General features: G+C 38.3%; 1 protein-coding gene across 2 annotated transcripts in view; it reads right to left on the reverse strand.

The window, feature by feature from the left end:
• Positions 1 to 4890: 4890 nt before the first annotated feature.
• The window catches only part of PER2 (period circadian regulator 2), a 41787-nt gene continuing 34154 nt past the window's right edge, over positions 4891 to 12523 (reverse strand). Inside the window, exons 15-25 of one of the 2 annotated variants that reach the window (XM_061636723.1) lie at positions 12165 to 12299; positions 11918 to 12023; positions 11471 to 11636; positions 11247 to 11368; positions 10051 to 10251; positions 9554 to 9814; positions 7983 to 8830; positions 7217 to 7403; positions 6919 to 7108; positions 5987 to 6137; positions 4891 to 5665 (exon numbers count right to left, since the gene is read on the reverse strand). In XM_061636723.1, coding sequence (XP_061492707.1) covers positions 5591 to 5665; positions 5987 to 6137; positions 6919 to 7108; positions 7217 to 7403; positions 7983 to 8830; positions 9554 to 9814; positions 10051 to 10251; positions 11247 to 11368; positions 11471 to 11636; positions 11918 to 12023; positions 12165 to 12299 — 2442 coding nt within the window. In that variant the 3' untranslated portion in view covers positions 4891 to 5590. Of the gene's footprint in view, positions 5666 to 5986; positions 6138 to 6918; positions 7109 to 7216; positions 7404 to 7982; positions 8831 to 9553; positions 9815 to 10050; positions 10255 to 11246; positions 11369 to 11470; positions 11637 to 11917; positions 12024 to 12164; positions 12300 to 12523 lie in introns of both variants that reach the window. The other variant, XM_061636722.1, reaches the window with a different exon arrangement.

Below are 12523 nucleotides of genomic sequence, written 5' to 3' on the forward strand. Positions count from 1 at the left end.
GGTAGCCCAGCTACGTCCCTATCTGGACAGTGACGACCTCGCCTCAGTCGTTCATGCTCTGGTAACTTCTAGATTGGACTACTGCAATGCGCTCTATGTTGGGCTGCCCTTGAAGATAGTTCAGAAACTACAGTTAGTCCAGAATGCAGCGGCCAGATTGTTGACGCAGACCAGAAGGTCCGCTCATATAACACCTGTTCTGGCCCATCTGCACTGGCTTCCTATTTGTTTCCGGGCTAAATTCAAAGTGCTGGTTTTGACCTATAAAGCCTTACACGGCATGGGACCGCAATACCTGGTGGAGCGCCTCTCCCAATATGAAACTACCCATACACTGCGCTCAACATCTAAGGCCCTCCTCCGAGTTCCATCTCATCGAGAAGCTCGGAGGGTGGTGACTAGAAATAGGGCCTTTTCAGTTGTGGCTCCCGAACTATGGAATGGTCTCCCTGATGAGGTGACCAAACAACGTCAAAATACAAAATAATGCTAAAATACTGTAATACACTTTAAAATGCCTGGGAGTATAAAAAGGTTTTCACCTGGCGCCGAAAAGATAGCAGCATCGGCGCCAGGTGAAACCCTTTTTATACTCCCAGGCATTTTAAAGTGTATTACAGTATTTTAGCATTATTTTGTATTTTGACGTTGTTTGGTTCTTGTATTGTTTGTCTGTTTTTGGTTTTTGACTCATTGTACTTATTTTATTTATATATTGTACTTGTTTTTATTTTATGTACACCGCCCAGAGAGCCTTCGGGCTTAGGGCGGTATATAAATTAAATTAAATAAATAAAAATAAATAAATAAATTAAAAAAATTTAAGTTAAGGTGGGCATGGTCAATTAAAAGCATACAGCACACCTAGAATATATTTCACCTCCCACTGTTTTATCTTGTGCAAACTGAGACACTCCTGAGAGCTTGGAAAAGTTACTTTTTTAAACTACAACTCCCAGCATCATCCCCAGCCAGCATGGCCACTGGATTGGGCTGATGGGAGCTGTAGTTCAAAAAAGTAACTTTTCCAAGCTCTGCTCCTGATGTCCACTGGAGACTATTCTGCAGAATAGTCAGTGCCATTATTCCACAATTATCTTTGGAGGTTTTTTAGTGTAAATTCTGCAAAGTGTTGCTGTATTTCACATATTCACAGAAAAAGAAGCAAAAGAAAAATGATTTCCTATTGGAAGCTTCACTGAAATTGCGAAGTAATCAGACATATTTAAAGTAACTACCTCAACTATGTCAACTGTCTTAATAATGTTGCTTCTTCCCTGCTAAAACAGGATCAGCACAGCACATGCCTTGTTTCTATTATTTGGGCTGATTGCAGGTGTTGCCACCACTCACCATATGCTCAGAGGCGTATGCTACCAAATTTTTCCAAGCTACACAGCAAGTGGATTGGACTGTGAAAGACCAACCCAAATTGTGCTTGCATTTTGACAAATTTGTAGGGCAGTACAATATGTCAGAGAGGTCAGATCTCCTGCTCCCCTGGTGCATTCACTATAGCTGCCCAAATTCCCTGCTTTTTAAAGTTTGATAGAAATATCTGTGGTCTATAGATACGTTCTTAAATCGCAAGGTTTTTTTCCTGTTAGTAAATACAGAAGTGATATAAATAAAAGATCATATGACTCAAAATTTTCATTTCCTCACTTTAGCTATTACATCTAAAATGGGACTCAAGGATTTGAATTACCATGAAGGAACTGTCAAGAAAGAGTTCAAGCTTTTCTAGTCAGCACCCTCTCCTTTTGGGGATAATCTGTTGCCTTAATTACTGCAAGGTATAAATTAATATGCACACCATTTAACATGCAGTTGAACACCCTGTAGAACAGGGATGGGGAACTGGTGGCCCTCTAGATGTTGCTGGCCGACACTGCCACCATTTCTGATCAGGGCTGATGGGAGCTGGAATATGACGGCATCTGGAGGGCTACAGGTTTCCCATCCTTAATGTAGAATGTAAAGATGTAAAATAGCTGGCAGGCTCAAGTGTCATACAGGTACCACGCTGAAAGACAAGTATGAAAGTGATTCAAAACCTTTAGGCAAAAGTTTTGGTGCAGAAGTATTTCTCATAACTAGCCTTCTTAATTCACTGTAAAATAGTTTAACCAGATGTAGCAAGTATAAAAAGACTACAGCTAAAAATAAATTTGCTTTACTTATCAATTTTCTACAAAGCCAGTAATAAAAAGTAGTCACAAGTGACAAAAAACAATATATTGCGCAGTATACAGAAAACATTGTTTGCAAATGGAAAAACCACACATTCAAAGTTCTCTCATATTGACCAAGCTAAAACAAGCTACAACAAATTTGGAGAAAGCTGATGTCAGAATTTTGTCTAAAAATTGAGGCTTGTTATTTTAAAAATTTATAGGAAGATATTTTAGTGCTACCCCTGTAAATAAAAATACACTTTAAAATGATGTAGACATTTTTATTAAATCATCCATTAAAGGGTTTAACAGCATTGCTCTCTTCCCTCTCAAAATTAAAAAAGGTAAATATATTGTGCCTGCTTTTACCTTTTATGTACACCGCCCAGAGAGCCTTCGGGCTTAGGGCGGTATATAAATAAAATAAAATAAATAAATAAATAAAATAAAGGTGTCCCCGCACTTGTAGTACGTTTCTGACTCTTAGGGTGAAGTCTTGCAACATTTACTAGGCAGACCATATATATGGGGTGGGATTGCCAGTTCCGTCCCTGGCCTTTCTTTACCCCCCAGCATATGCCGGGTACTCATTTTACCGACCACGGATAGGTGGAAGGCTGAGTGGACCTCGACCCCTTTTACCGGAGATTTGACTTCCTCCTTCCGTTGGAATTGAACTCCGGCCGTGAGCAGAGCTTCGGCTGCGTTACTGCCACTTACCACTCTGCGCCACGGAGGATCAAAATTAAGTTGGCATTAAAACAACCACACATGTATATCAATGCTATAGATATGTGTAAAAAAAAAAAAGAAATGCCTGCAAATCCTATTTAAAATAACAAACCACACTTGTCACAATCCAGCAAGTTAGAGAAGACTTGGCAGGTCTAGTGAGACTTCATTTAAAAAAAAACAAAACCAGACCCTTGATGCCATTTCATAAAGCTGCTTTTAAAGCTGTCATGAATTTCCAAAGTAGTTTCACCATGTAGCATGGTGGATGGCTATTCAAATAAATAAATAATTCACCAACTCAAAGCCCTGCTAAGTGTGGAACTAATCACATGATTCTCTGAATTGTGACCTTTGTTTTTAGTGCTGAGAATTTTTCATGTGATTTTAAAAAGATATATAAGCCTGTGCATAAGTGATTGCAGCATCAGACTGTAAGTAAAGGTCATTAGATAAAGCTTCATTTTCTCAAAATGGCCCTGGCCAAGTTATGTGTAAACAAACCACTTTAAATGTAAAAGGATATACACAATATGTTGATATGTGAGCAGCAATAGCATATTTAATTACTTAGACTACACATAGGAAAAGCTGTATGAGGGTTCATAGCTATACACATTCAATATTATGAGTTGATCTGAGAGAACGTTGTAGATTGAACAAGTATTTCTTATTTACCTCTCTCCTATAATACAAACAAATTGGAAGGCACCAGAACAAATTCACAGAAGCAAGCTGAAAACAATTAGGAAATTTAGGGTATCCAATGATGTTGCACATTACAAAGTGGAAATTGGTTTGCACAATGGGACTTCCAGTTTCTCTTCTCCCTCTGCAACTGCCCATATGCCCCCAAAATCTGCTCCAGAGTGTCACCCAATCCTCTTGAGCAGATTTTGGGGGCACATGGGGGAAGAAGTAGCCCCACTGCATGAGCAGGTTCCACTTGCATTATTCAATACAACCCACAATTAATTTGTGCAATTTATTGGTTGGTTTATTATTTATTAGCTGGTTGTTTGCCAACTGATTGTGGGATGCAGACTTGCATTCAAAAATGTCTGCAAGCTTCTGACTACCAGAAAAGCTTGAAATAAATTAATTTGTGATTGTCCTGGGGCATAGATTACAACAGGCTGTCAGCCTGGATCTTTGCCTCAACAGATCATTGGTCAGATCTTGTATGACAGTTGAAGCTACATGGCATGAGAAGATTCTTTGGACATAAATATAAATGTACATATGTATATTGATCTAGTTAGAAATCATCAGCTCTGCTATTCAACTTTAAACAACATTTTTCTACAACACTGCTACACCAATCTGTCCAATGTCTTTGGAAGTTAACTTTACAACAGAAGCAAAAATAATCATAAACATAACAAAGTCTGAAAATGAACTGAATGCAGTTACAGATATAGATGCAAATTAGAACATCATCTGTTATTGGGCCCTTAATATAATTTACCATTCTCCACACCACAAAGAAGCTGCATTGCTAACTATATATCTGTAAGGTATAGGCAAAGCATCCACTGGGTCAGTGGAGAGAAAATTGCCTGTAATCCAGCAGATAAAAGAATGCCAATTGACTGGGGTCATTAGAAGCTCAAATGTGGCCTGGTCAGTGCTGAGCCATGACTTCTTCAGAGGTGGACTCCTTTACTTAATTGTTTTGGGGGGGCGGTTCCCTTCAAAAGTATTACTCGATCTGCTGCATGTATTCCCAGATTGTTCTTTGCTAGAAAAATATTACAATGCCAACTAAATCAGTTTTAAGATTTGTCTCTCCCTGCTGGGCAAACAACTCTGTCCATGCAGAATTCCAACCTTCAAGGTAAACTTTTGTTTTTGGATACTAATGAACTTTTGCATGCTTCTCTGCAAGGTTATTTCTGAAGTGACACCAACGGCTGGTAAGATATGAGCATTTGTGGGAACAAATTGCAATTATAACATTTAACAAATAAATCATTGATAACAAATTTCAGTAATAGTTTATTATAATTTAGAACCACAGATCACTGAAAAATATAATCATGATTGGATGGTTAGTTATTGGTGTAGGGGGAAGCTGTCAGGATTTTTCATACATACAACCCTTTTTTTAGAAGCTGAACAGATGACTGGATATTGCAGAAAGGTGAAACTATTTTAATTGCTTTTTAATACCAGTAAATATCAGAATATAGATGTGACTGTTTGAAGATAGGTATGTGAAATAGTGAGGATCTTATCCACTAATCTGGAATTCATGAAAGATATTCAAAAACTAGACAATATGCCATAAATTTGTAAAGTATGTGTTACTGAAAAAATGGAGACTTTTTGCAACATTCCTTACTGTATCCCATGAGGCTCTGATTATATGCTCTGTAGTTTTAAAGAACCAATATTGTACTTCTTCAGCAATGACTGGCAGAGAAGGAAAGGAATGCGCCATACAAAAAGATTAATCACAAATGACCTTTTTCTAGAACAAAAAAAATCCATTTGTTTTATATAAAATTAGATTCATTTCACAAGAAACAAACTTAAAAACCTTGAAGATCTAATGGGGAACTGCAACAGTTAAAGCAGATGTGTTCAAAAGGGATCTTCATGGATTAAACGTTTTCACTGTTGACTTGGTTCAGGTTAGCCAAACTATTATTTCCACTGGCCTCATTTATTTCATTAAGTTACATTTCATGGATTTCTTCTTCATCTTGTGCTTTTAATCTGCTTTTAACATTTTCTTCACAATAAATACACTCCTTTAAAATACAAGAGAAACAAAGAAAAAAAGTAACCCACAGTTCTTCTCTCAATGGCATCTGGTAGTTTGATACGTCACTAGAAATACTTGGTAGCATGCATTTCAAAAGTGTCCCCTGTACTATGGTTGAAACCCTATGCACATATACTTGGAAGTAAGCCCAGTTAAATATAATGCGACTTGATTCTGAGTAAACATGCACTGCAAAAAATGGTTTGGAGTGATCCAACTTTATGTGACATAAGTAATCTTCACTATATCAGTCTCAAATAGGTTCAGTCTTTTAGACGTAAGAAAAAACATAATCACTGAAACATACCAAATTAGTAACAGCCCCAGGAGGTCCACCCTTTTGAATCCACGGATGTACTTCAAGCAGCTCTCTTTTTTGCTCCTCAGTAAACTTTGGCTGGAACTTCTGCATTTGTTTCAGTTTTAGTTTGTCCTCTTCTAGAACAGTTTCCAGGTCCCTAAAGTAAAATACACAAACAATTCCCTCTTAGTTCTTCAAATAACCAAATACACACACTTTATAAACAGTTGGTTACCAAGGAGCTCAGCCTTGCTGCTATTTTAAGTATTTTCCCAAGTGCCTGGATTCCAAATTCTTGTCTGAGAAGGTAAACAAAGTTGAAGGAACCATAATCAAATCACCTTTAACTATTATTATTCTTTATTAAATGTATATCCTGCCCTTCCTCCCATAAGGAGCCCTGAGTGTCTCTCACCAGTTATGCAAAACGACATGAGCGCTCCAGAAAACACAAATGCCTTCCTCTGCCAAGTCCCCAATAAAATCAAGTCATCTAAGGCATATCCACTAGTCATCTCAGAGCCCTGGCAAAAGGAAACCCCATCCCTGAGGTACTGACAAACCCACTGGTAAATGTGTTATAGGTACCTCGCTGATCATCACATTAATTGCTAGGCTCTGTCTGATAAAGGTTTGCTAGCTCTATGTATGCGATATTATACTGCAGCTGAAAGCAATATTCTTGCACTAATTGCCGAGTAATGAGTTCATTTAGTTCTCCTTGTTTGTAGGTTAAATGCACAATTCAGATTGTTTTAAAAGTTAACATTTTTATTATTTTATTTTATCGTTTATTGTTAAATAAAGGGGCAAACTGAAAAGTTCAGAGATATTAAGTATACATATACATATTAAAATAACAATGTCTACTTGAAGTGGCAGTTCACACTGAAAGCTGCTTAAAGTCTGAACCTGTAAAAAAAAAATCTAGAATTTACCGGGAGGGTATCTGGTAAGTCATCATAACAGCATCATTTGTATTTGCCATTAGCAGCCACATGGGATCCTCGAGGACATATCTAATGAACTGCTCACTTTCTTCCAATTCTGAGCCCTTTGTTTTATGATTGTTTTCTGAGGAATCAATACTCCCAAAATATTTGCTGGTATGACTTGTTTCGCTACTTCCTTCAGAAACAAAAAGAGTACGTTTTTAATTATGGAGAACATAATTTTTTCAGTGAATATTTTCATTGAAATATTCTCATCGTTTATTAACTGCACACATGATGTTACCTGTTCTACTGCCTGACATGCCAAATCCATTTGAACCAGATCCTAAGGAATCAGCAGCTACTGAAACACTGCTTCCTGACAAAGCAGATCCAGTGCCTGAACTTGCATCTTCTTGAAGTAAAATATCAAGTAAATCACTAGACACAGAGAAAGCATCGCTATTTTGAACTTCCATTGGAGATCCAGCCTTAACAAAACAAAAATACACAAAACACATTTTCAATTCAAAGTTGTGCCTGAGGGAACGCCTCTTCCTATATGAGCCTACCCTTGCTTTAAGATCACCAACAGAGGTCCTCCTTAGGGTGTTCCCCCCTGCCAAAATTTAAAGGGTGGCAATGAAAGAGGTCTTTCTGCTGTGCCCCTCCACCTTTGGAACACTCTCCCCAGGAAAGCTTGCCTGGCACCTACTTTGCAAGTTTTCAAGTGCCGGAGGAAGACTTAAAACCCCCCACAAGTCTTTAACCTTAAAAGTTTAGAAGGATTATAGTATTTCACAGTCTGAATACCTTCGTTTCATTTTCAGTTGGTTGTTTTATTATGTTCATTGTTGCTGATGAATGCATTTTAAAAAGTTTTATATTCTATTGTATGGTATATATTTGTCTGTACTGTATGTAGCCTAAGACACTGATATTAAATAGTTAAAAAATGTATCATTTTATTGTTTCCCAAATGAAGCTTATTAAAGAGTCCTCCACATGTACAACAGATAAAAATGTTTTTTTCAACAGGTATTTTCCAGAATGTTACAGAGAATGCTTACAAGGGAGGATACTTTTCTGTTGCAGTCATCTGAACTCATGGGTTTGCTAGTGGTCCCATCAGTTAAAGTTCCATGGCTCCCTGGTGCACCAGCAGCTCCACTTTCAGTCATTTTTGGCATTTCTTCTAATTGCAGAAGGTTCAGCTGTAGAGGAGAACTGCACCGTGACTGGAATAATGGTGGTGAGGCTTGGTCTTGTGGGCCAAGAGACTGTGGAGTGCAGGAACGGGATGGTTCATGTCGGAATTCTACAACAGGGATGTTTTCACTCTCTGTCAATGGATTATAGTGGAATGGTTGTGCTGGAAATAACGTCTGTGGAGAGAATGCATTTGAACCAGAGAATGGAGGCTGAGTTGTAAGCAGCGCTTGTGAAGAGAAAGAAGGCTGAACAGAAAAGTTAGACGGTTCAGGAAAAAGTGTTTGAGCGTAACTAATGTTCACCTGAGGACACACATAATTGGGGAGTACAAACGCAACGACTGGAGTCACTAGCTGTGTGGGAAACTGAGATAATGGTAAATGAGAGTCCTGTGATTCATTAAAACCAGAAAGAGAAGCTACAGGACCTGATGGCACAGCCTCTGCAGGTGAAAAAACTGGAAGTGGATATGCAGGCATAACTGTAGAAAAAGGCAAGTCTGGGCAACCTGCTTGTGAAGTGTCTGATGGAGACCAGGCTGTGCTATTTGGGCCAAGCAGAGGAAATCTGTGCGGAGGTTTGGTACCAGAAGTTGTGCTGTCTGAAGAGTGGTGTGGCTTATGTCGTTTTGACTTAGATTTCCTGTTCTTCCCATTTTTCTTCCAAAACTGATGTACTCCAGAGCCATGTCGTAGTCCATGAATACCTAGCGATGAAGGGATAAAAGCTATTCAACAATGTCTTTACCCTGTGTGTTCCACTTTAGGAGGAGGAGGATTAGGACTCAACCATTCAAGAGAGGCACATCTTTGTACCCCAAAGCTCTTTCCTATAAATTCTAAATATGTGAAGACTGGCTGTCACTTACTGGAAGATACTTTGCACATGTACTTTTTTTCTTCACAGTTAACAGGGCTGAGCTAGTATTTAAAAGAAGTTTCATTCCTAAACTCCAGTGAGCCCTGGCTCAAATCCTGCCACTCCCTCCACCTTTCCAATCCTCTCTGTGTCAGAAGTTTCTGCAAACCTCTACACTAGAACAGCACAATCCCATGCATGTTTACTAAAAACTAAGTCCCACTGTACCTAATGGGGCTTGCTCCCTAGTAAGTGTGCTCAGGAAAGAAATTATTCTCATTCTTGTGCACACAAAGTTGCAAATCATGTTCTCCTTAGTCTTGGAGAAGGAGAAAGCTATGCATCACTGACAATGCAAATTTAATCTCTCGTTCATCTGGTTAATATCTGTGAGGTTGGGGCTTCAGTGTATGGAGGAGTATACAACAGATCACCAGCCAACTACAATTTGGTTTGATATTCAGTCTGAGCACACCAAACCGCTTATGCACATTTGCAACATGTCTAATTTAAAATGGGCTTCTTCCATTCAGATGCTAAGTGTTATAAGCTATAACAAAGAAAGACGTACCATGGTCACCAGGATGTCCTTTGGGTCTTTCTTGGAAGTAGTAATTGCAATTATATTGAAAAATATGGAACCTTTTGATTTCTTTACATTTGGTCAGAAAGCTCTGCTCTTCTTTTTGGGTATGCACTGCAAGGACTTCCTTTGTAAGCCCCAAATGCTTAAATGCCTCTTTTTCTTGGTTCTTTTGAGTAGTGCTAAATTGAGGAGCAATAAGATGATTCTCTATGGGTTCTGTTCCACTGGGACTATCTTCTATTATTTCTAAAACAAACAAACAAACAAACAGTTAAGGAAAGCAAATATGAAATGTTGTTCTCATTTTCATCTTATCATAAATTTTATCTTCCAAAATCACATTAATATGATCTGTCTACCTAAGTTTCACTTTTACAGGAACAAGACTACATAGTCATTCTTAAAACCAAGTTTATAAAACTCTGTATTCCTTGTAGCAACTGTAAAGCAGTGTTCTACCCCAAAATAAAGTAGTACTGTACCTAATTCAGGCTGTGTTTTTTTGTCTCCAACATGAACTATGGTGCTGCTGTAGCTGCACTGACTGGTAAACGACACAACACTTTCTGGTTTGCCAGGCAAAGTTAAAGAAGTTAAATGAGCACCAAAGACAGCAGAAGCATTTGATTTCTCAGGTATCTCCAACGCTGCAGGGCCTATGTGAGGTTTTGATAGCACACTTTCTTCTCAAATGCCAATTAAAAAACAACAACACACACAGATACAGAGGGAGAGAGACACACAGACACAAAGACAAGAAAAGTATAAATGCAAGTTTCTCAACACAAATAAAACATGATGCCAAGTGAAGCACATTGCCCAGGCCTAACTGAATTGCTTTTGAGAGGTCAAAAGTAGCATTTTCTGACATGATAGGAGACACTGACTTACAAGGTTTTACACAGTGCATTTTTCTAACTTCCTGGAAATAATCTTCAAACCTATTTGCAGCTTTTCCCTCCTCACCGCCCCATCACCAAACAGTTTGTCAAATAGTTTCCGTTCTCACAGTTCCTATCACTGTCATCAAGAACTAGGTATCAATTTTGCTACTTTGGCATGGACAAATTTGGGACTGGGAGGGGGAAGAAAATTCTAGCACAGTTGTCACTCATTTTGCAAGTGCTGTGGGCACCAATTTGCCAATACCTGCAATGACAGGTAGTGACAGTCTCCCTCCTGATCTACAGACTGAACTATTGCTTTCTTAATCCATTCCTAATACTGGAACAAGATATAATGGACCACTTCTGGCTGCTGCCAAGAGAAACAGCTCTCATCTGCTTCTCCAGCTCTCTTACCTCCTGTAATACAGAATTCATACTGAAACTGTTGCATTGCGAGTTTGTCTGCTCTCTACTTCAATGATGTATGTTTGTCAGAATGGTGAAACTTGCAACACAATAGTGTCATGTCATGTTATATATTTTGTATTACACATATATTGCAAGAAGTAGTAATGACAGAGGGCTGCTACTTAAGGTGATAGCCACTTATGTGCTGTAATGTCTAGTCCTGGTTTAAGAAAGACAATTTTGCAAGACAATTCTTGCTTTCATCACACCAAGACTAAGACTGCAGTCCTAAAATACACCCACTAGGGAGTAGTGGGGCTTACGTCTGAGTAAACATGCACAGAATTGCATTACAAATAATTTAAAGTGTAAGCCCAAAATACCTGTGGATGTTTTTGTGTCATGTCCTTTCCCTCTATGCACATCAGAATTAAGCGAAACAGCATTTGATGTAGGATGTGATTTTTTCTTCACTGTATCAGCTGCATCGCAACTTTCCAAATACCTACAAGCAATTTTTAAAAAACATGGTAAAAATACCTTGCACACTTAAAAAAGTATCCAGTTATACATAGTCAGTGCTTTATTGAAGTGGATAGTTGCTCACCTGATAACGCTATCTAAACAGCTGATTTGCTGATATGAATATACAGGCTGATCTCCCCAAGCCAGTTCTTCTACAGCCAGGCTTCTTTGACAAGCCATTCCAACAGTATCATTTTTTACTGACTGAGCAGCACCTTTCACATGACCGCAACGGTCACTGGGTTTCTCTGTGTAACAGAAACAGAAACATCCCAAGAATTTATCAAGGAGCTGCTATGCACACTCCCGGGATGACAGATGGAATTAGGTATGAGAATGCAGGAGTTCCCAATCTGTAGCAAACTGTTTGTGCAAAATCACTACTACAAGCAGGACTCAATTGTGCACTATATACATTGTATATAGTATATAGCATATGACTATATATTGTAGGGAAGGTATTCCTGGTTACAGCTAAACAACTGGAGTTAATCTGAAATTTGCTGTTTTGTTAACTTCACTGTCATACCTTCATATTTTTTCTGATTTTCACGTTTTGATCTGGAATCAACCAAGACATGCTCTCCTTTATTTTTGGCCTCACATCCATCTTTACAAATATCTTGAGAAGAGTTCTAGAATGAAGATAAAAAACAAACTCACTGAAAAAAACTTATATTAAACCATACATAGTAATTGCTTCCTGGGGAGAATGGGTCCTTCTGTTAGAGGGCCACTTTCTTGGAACTATTAATATAATAAAATGAAAATCTTACAGGCTTGGGTATCCTCTGGGTATCTTCATTATTGTTCCCATTGCTGTCACTGGATGAAGCCACACTCATTAGGTATTCATGTGATCCATTGCTTCCCAAGCTTCCATAGCCACTAGAGCCACTGTTATGTACAGGCTAAACATAAATATATGCACACACACATCTTAATTACTAAGAAAACTGCTATCCAGAATCTCTATAATGTCAAGATTTTGCATACTGTAACTAGTATGTATCAACAAAGAAACAAGTCAACCACTTATTCCTATTACTCAATACATAATTTTAGGATTGCAACTAGAGACTTCTTGTATGGGCAGACAATGAATACAGAGTTGTAACTTCATGATAAAACAGTA

This window comes from Rhineura floridana, chromosome 7, assembly GCF_030035675.1.
Source record: "Rhineura floridana isolate rRhiFlo1 chromosome 7, rRhiFlo1.hap2, whole genome shotgun sequence".
Lineage (NCBI taxonomy): Eukaryota > Metazoa > Chordata > Lepidosauria > Squamata > Rhineuridae > Rhineura > Rhineura floridana.